The sequence below is a fragment of the Gouania willdenowi genome, chromosome 17 (assembly GCF_900634775.1).
Source record: "Gouania willdenowi chromosome 17, fGouWil2.1, whole genome shotgun sequence".
Classification (NCBI taxonomy): domain Eukaryota; kingdom Metazoa; phylum Chordata; class Actinopteri; order Blenniiformes; family Gobiesocidae; genus Gouania; species Gouania willdenowi.
Genome location: NC_041060.1, coordinates 24,509,969 through 24,517,067, shown reverse-complemented (window position 1 = coordinate 24,517,067; position 7,099 = coordinate 24,509,969). Strand labels below are relative to the sequence as shown.

Sequence of the window (7,099 nt, the reverse complement as noted above, 5' to 3'; positions counted from 1 at the left end):
GTCTGGAGGAGTAGAAGATGGAATTGGTGATTTTTCTGCTTGAAAGGTAATTACTGCTGCTTGATTTACATTATATTTGTAATTATTACACTAGAACTCTGTAGTGCATGTGTTCATGTGCGCGCAGCAGCCTCTGTGTGGGCTGCTGTAAGTGACACTGTGTTGTTGCTGCTGCTGCTGAGGTGTGTGCACATTGAGAGAGAGAAGTGCTGCATTAATATGCTTTTAACAGTGCATGTTATTTTACTGTGATGTTGCTGTCGGGATGATGTTAGCTTGTTAGCTCCTCTGAGGGAAGGACTTTGGAAAGTTTGGAGGCAGGGCAAGAGAGCAGCGGGGAGGGAGGGGAGAGAGGAATCTGAGAGTTGCGGACTGCACCTTTAAGTAATGATAAAAAACAAACATTGCCAAAATTAGTTTCTGTTCCATAACGAGTAAGTTTGTATTCACTCACACAGAAGTAGTTTGTTCGTGCAAAATTTGTTTTTGTTTGTGGGGAATTGTTTTTAATAGTTTCTCATTGTTTTGCGCAAATCAGATTTTCAAGTGTAGAATTTAGTTTTTGTGCAATTCTTTTTGGCAGAATTTTCTATCCCTGCACAAAACCTGTTTCTTACTCACGATTTGTCTTTGTTTTGTGCAAAATTAATTTAGATCCCCCTCACACAGATTTGTGGCACAAACATAACACTGTGGTTCTCGGGGAGCGAACATGCAGGGGAGACAGACGATGACTGACCAGGATCTGTGAGAGCTCGTCCATGCTCTGCTCAGGTGATTATTAGCGAGTGTTCCACTCGTCTGTTCCTTCACGTCCACAGAAAAAATAATCAACAGTCGTTCCAGCATTTAATCATTTGAATCAGGTAAACGTCTCAGAGCTCATCCCTCCATCACCTCTGATAAAGACGGCTCTGCTTTCACACCTCGTTTAGCTCAGGCATGTTGGTGAGGATGCTCCGCTCAGGGATTTAAGGCTGATCGCCGATCACATGATCAATTAAAGTGTTCAATTTCTATGTCATCATCGTCAACATGTGACTCTTAAACAGCCTGTGATTGGTTTAGTGACGGATGTGCCTCATTAACTCATTCACTGGTGCTAGCTGACACGTGAAACCAAATAAATATGATTTTAAAAATAATTTAACATGAGTACAACACACCAAGATACAATACATCATATTTATCAGAGAAGCTGATTTAATTTGGTAGAAAATTTAAATATAGTGCAACAACAAGGTTTGAATACTGTTTCAAGTCAGTCAGCACTTACTTTTCTAAGCATTTAACACAAACAGTGGTACCACTGTATCTGTGATTGTACCTGATGATGATAATAATAATAATAATAATAATAGTATTAATCCTTCCATTAATCTGGTGTCTATCTCCTGCTCTCAATGGTCGTTAAGCAGGGGCACACCCTGGACAGGGCAATAATAATAATAATAATAATAATAAATGACTCCCTTGTAAACATACATTACTTAAATTCCCATACGTCTTGTGATTTTTTTTCCCTTCCATATTAATACTGACTTTTCATTTTGTGATTTATACTGTGAAACTGTCACGGTTTTATTTACTTCTTTACAAACCTTTTTGACTTTGCTGTTACAAAATTGAATTCATAATCATTATTACGTTTTTTTCTATCCCTTGAGTGTTCTCATATCAACTTTGGCTTTAAACAAACGGTAAAAGTAGGGCTGGGGATACATGTTGATTATTCCAGCTGTTAAAATCAGACAGTTTGATTTCTATGGGTGTAGTTTTATTTTAATATTAGCGTTATGTCATTTTTCTGTGTTTCTTTTGACATTTTGTGCGTTTAATTACTATGTAGTGCATTTTTGCATTTTATTTGTTCCTTTTGCCCTTTGTTGTCAGACTGATGGCAACGTGTGTCTCAGTGTGTGTCTGTGTTAAATGCTGGAAACCAGTTCTTCCTAAAGGTCTGAGCACCACTAATATCTTCCAGCATCTCTAACTGCAACAGGGGGTACAATGGGAAAAGTATGTTCAACTGTTGCATCAAGGCTGACCAGTCCTTCCCCAAAACAGGCCACATGACACAGCTCACTCATAAGTGCATGTGTGTCACATGTTGATAATAAACATGCCTATTTGGGACTTTGACCCAGTTTTCTCTCTGCTTACAGTAAAACCCTAAGATGTGGTTTTTGGTAACTCTCTCCCTCAGTAAATGTAAATCATTATTTTGTAAAAGTCAATCCTACTTATGATTATTTGTGATCGGCTTTCAGACGAGCTGTGATTGACCTGATCCTGATGATCGGAGCATCCTGACCTTCTAAACGTTCACTCATGTAAAACTCTTTATAACACTTCAGTGTATCTCCTCCTTCATTGTGTTGCTGCTCCTAAACGTGCGACACCTTTTGCGTCTCTTTCGCTTGTTTGATGCTGTACAGCCACTTGATGACCCGCGCGTTTCGCTCCACTGCCGAGATACCGTATGGCACGCGCTCGCCGGTGTCCTCCTCCTCATCCTCCACGTCGTCGTTGTCCGACAGCGCGTCATTGGATGACCTCCGTGACTGGTCGCAGTCCGACGAGATCATGGACGCCGAGCGAAAGTTCAGGCTGACGATGTCCGAGTTGGCGCGGGCAAAGTTCTCAGGGCCGACTGCTTCCAGCTCCTCAGGGTCAAGGCCGCAGTAGTTAAAGAACCGCTCCACGTCGGCGCCGGCACGGGCGAAACGGTCTGACAAGTCGGATTTGGAGCGGTGCAGCGAGGAGCGGCGTGTCACTGAAGATCCAGAGTCAGTCTCCTGGTTGGGATCAGTCGACACGTTGCTGACATCCCCCAACTCACAAGGCAAAGACTGAGGCGGTGTGTTGGTACACAGGCGAGGAGGTGGCAGCGACAAGGAGAAGGCAGGCGGCGGGAGGGAGGCAGGGTTTGGTTTAGGAGGAAGGGGCGGAGCTGAGGAGCTGCTGGAGCGAGCGGAGCGCAGCGGCTTCCCGTTGCACAGACGCAGGAGGTCGGAGGACGAGTGCGACGTGAGCAGAGGTGGCAGAGGAGAGCGGGAACGCTCCACTCCGAGTCCAACACTGCCTTTCTCATCACGGAGTCGCCTGCTGAGGTTGAGGTTTCCCCCTGGCTGCGGACTGCGACGCCCCCCACTGTTCACTGGGAGCACTTTCAGAGAGTGGGAGAAGGAGCGTAAGGAGTGAGAGGTGCTGGGACTGGGGCCGGAGTCTGCAGGCTGCTCATTTAGCGTCATGGTCGATCGGTACGTCAGCGGCATCCTGAGGACGACAAAAAGAGGAGAGCTTTAGCAGCTTTAACCTTTGACCCTGCTGAGTCAGCACCTCTACGTGTGCTACTGTTTGTGAGTAACAAAGCATCTGTGAGCTTTGTATTGTATGTAATAGTTGAGAAGACAGCGCGCTGTCATTGCTAGCACTATGCGCTGTGACTCAGTGTGTCTTACTGCTACAGAAGCATTTTCTTAATTTAGCCCAGACTGTCAAAAAAAAGCTAATCGAAAAAGGCGAATAAATATTCAACACACAAAGATGAGAATGGTGCTATGTGGAGTTAGTGTGCATGAAGTTGGCATTCCTTATCTATTGGGTGATCACAGCCAGTAATCGTAAAGTGATAACAGTTTCAAAAAAAAAGCATCAAGACAAGCCATTGCCCCACTACAGCCCCACTGTCTCTGCTTTAAGGAGAACATGTAAACTCACCCTGAAGGAGTCCAACACCTCGCCAGTCCAGATGATCTCATTAATACTGCGCTCTTAGCTCCGCCCCCTCGCCCTTCAGACGTCGCTGCTGAGGATGATGATGAGTTCAGTAAGTTCTTGAGGATCTCCAGGTTTAGGTTTTCTCGTTTGCCCGTGGTGTCTGACTTGGCGTTGTTGTTGGAGGCTTTAAAGGGTGTCGCGCCGCTGTTCCCTCCTCCGCCCAATGCCGCTCCTCTCTTTGACAGGAGGTGGAGGCTCGCCGCTGGTTTGGCTAACACAGGCGGTTTGATGGGCTGCTGCTTGGCGTTGATGACTTCCTGGCTTTTTACATACTTGGCCTTGTCAGCCTCGAGCCTCTCAACAGCACTGAGACGCTTTGGGTTGGGCTCCACCTGAACGGGAAAATTTACAGCAAATTCAAGCCAAAGTGACTACAGCATCCTGTGTGTGTGCACGCTGAGTGAACAGCGTGATCTGATGCACATTAAAACATCTGAATCATCCAAAACAGTTCAAATGTGTTCCCTCAACCTTTTTCCTGTATCGTTAGAAGGAAGATAGAAAACTTTGATCATCATTAGCAATCGTACTAGTTGGTATTATGGTTCAACAAGTGATCATGTTATCTTGTGATTGGTCTGATGTTGTAAAAACAGATGATTGCACAGCTGCCATCTGAAATGACTTTTTACAGTTATTATGATGAACAAGTGTTTCAGATTTATATACAGTAAATAGTGAGTGGTGTTCCACTTTGACTAATGACCATGTTATCTTGTGACTGGTGTGAACTTTTGTGCCATTGGTCAGAAATCTGATGTGGGCGTGGATTGTGATGTTATTGTTCCGCCCTTAGGTCTATCAGTATCAGTATACTTTGTGTGTCTGTGCTGAATGAACGGCATGATTTGACGCACAGTTGTCAAAACGATTCTTCACATTGGGCCCTATTCTCCGGTCTGGACTTAAGCGTTTTTTTTGTGCTCCTGCAGTTAAAGTTGCGTAAATTGACCAAAAGCACGTATATCGACCAAAAGTGTGCAAGTCTGTTGCAGGAAAGATTGTGGCCGACCCCTCCCACCCCGGTCATAAACTGTTTCAATCTCTCCCTTCTGGTAGGAGGTTTCGGTCCATCAGGACCAGAACCTCCAGACACAAAAACAGCTTCTTTCCCTCTGCCACCATCCACATGAACACACCCCAAGTCACCCACTGAACCCCCCCCCCCCCCCCCACCCGATCACCACCTCCACCAGCTTGATACCTGCTGCACTGTATATATATATTTATATTTATCCTATTTATCCTTTATTCTCTATCTATCCTTTATTTATCCCTCATCCTTTATATTTATCATTATTATTATTATTATTGTTGCTGGGTTGTTCTTTGTTGTGTTGTTTTTATTTCTTTTATTTCTTTTTGTTGCTTGTTTTGTGCACCAACCACCAAGTCAAATTCCTTGTACTGTCCTCAAAACTGTACATGGCAAATAAAACATTTCTGATTCTGATTCTGATTCTGATGAAGGCGGTCTGAAATCAAGGAGGCAGACTGGGCCATGATGTGATCTTTTTTGGGAAGTCTAGAAATCATGGAACATGGAGTTTTCCCAACGCTTGTAAATGTCATAGAAATTCGTGAAAATTACTTAATTTGAAATGCCTTCGTTGATAAACAATGTAACAGGATGATTTGATCTGATTACTACACGGCCGCATTCTTCTGTCTGAACCACAGTGAAAATCTCTCCTTTTTTCTATTAATGACAGACCCTTTTACTCACTCACTGCCATTCACGTACATATACGTCATTTCAAATCCAAAAGTTCACTGCCATTGACGAATATGTACGTCAATTCTGTTTTTTCACTGGGGTTGCTAGGAAACACTTTCTCTTTTGCAATAGAGTCCCAATGACTTCAACTGTAACTGAGTCCAAACTTCTAGTGCAATATAATGTTTCACCTTCTTGTGGCTCTGCACTTATTCCAGGTTCAGATGCGCATAAGAGGAAAAGAACTTAAGCCACCCGAAAAAGGCCAGATTTGAATGAGAACGTCCACATTTCATTGCCGCTCCACCCAGAGTGCGTAACTGTGATCAAGGCGCACAGTGACTGACTTAAGTACAGAGGGAGAATAGCGCACAGCCAGAAACGGCGCTGCTGCGCGACTTTTGTGACTTAAGCGCATGGGAGAATACAGCCCATTGAGCGTAGGGGTGGGAATATTTAGGCACCTCACGACTCGTCTCGATCACGATTGAAGGGACTGCGATTTGATTATAAATCAATCCATATTGACGCACTTTTTTCACAGCATTTCTTTGTTTCTCACCGTGACCACTGATGAATTGCTGTTTTTAAAAACATAGCAATTGCATTCCAACACAAGAATTAAATTTACCTTTTTACCTTTTATTAAACCAGCAGAGGACATCTGTTAGCAGCAGTTGAAACAGCACGGTAACCTCACTGTAACATATACAATAAATACTGGACCAAAAGGACAGTTCTAAATGATATACACAGTTTATAATATATGATAAATTAAATCAGCAGCTCGAGTAATATAGTGCTTTTCAAATATCAGTCAATCTGTTAAAATATCCTTCTACAGTATTTCGTGTAATTTAAAATTTAAATTAACGATTATTGCAAATGTATGAATCGCTTATTGATTACCATGTCTGAATGACGGTGCATTCATGTATTGATTAGATCTCTCGACCCTAATTGAGCACTTGTTCCAGATAGTGCTACAGTTTAACTAGTGATCATGTCAACTTGAAACTGGTTTTTGACTGTGCCACGGGGAATACTAGCTGTTGTAAAAATGTATTATAATTGCATAGCTGTAAATCTATCTGGGTTTTTGTTGTGTTGTGATTGACCAAAAAAGCCACTAAATATTTTGACGTGTCACCATATACAGTGACCACCAGTTGAAGTGATACACCAACAGTAAAGGTAACCACTCGTAATCATCCGTCAACAGCAGTTTTGTTCTCAGAGTTTACCTTATAGCTTATAATTCACTGAAGTCTCATTTATTTAATGGGTGTTCCACTTACATTGGTGTCCATTTCGATTAGTGGCCAACTTGGTTGCTGGTGTTTGTTTGTTCTGGCATTGTTAACATTGTTGACAATAACTTAAACTAAATATCTTCGTCGACAACCCTTTATTGTGGGACTAATTTCTGATGAGAATGTAAATTAAAGAACTGACAACAGAAATTAAAACAAAATCTCTGTTAATGATTGATAAGTAAAAAACATCCTCAATGCATTTGATTGTTTTACTTTTTATGAATGAAAAATCTTAACTTTAAACTCTCAGTCTAGCATATCCATAGAGACGCCTTGGCTCCAC

General features: G+C 42.6%; 1 protein-coding gene across 2 annotated transcripts in view; it reads right to left on the bottom strand.

The window, feature by feature from the left end:
* Positions 1-302: 302 nt before the first annotated feature.
* The window catches only part of fam110b (family with sequence similarity 110 member B), a 30,038-nt gene continuing 23,241 nt past the window's right edge, over positions 303-7,099 (bottom strand). For both annotated transcript variants that reach the window (XM_028471900.1, XM_028471901.1), the window contains exons 4-5: positions 3,724-4,115; positions 303-3,279 (exon numbers count right to left, since the gene is read on the bottom strand). In XM_028471900.1, coding sequence (XP_028327701.1) covers positions 2,388-3,279; positions 3,724-4,115 — 1,284 coding nt within the window. In that variant the 3' untranslated portion in view covers positions 303-2,387. The remainder of the gene's footprint in view (positions 3,280-3,723; positions 4,116-7,099) is intronic.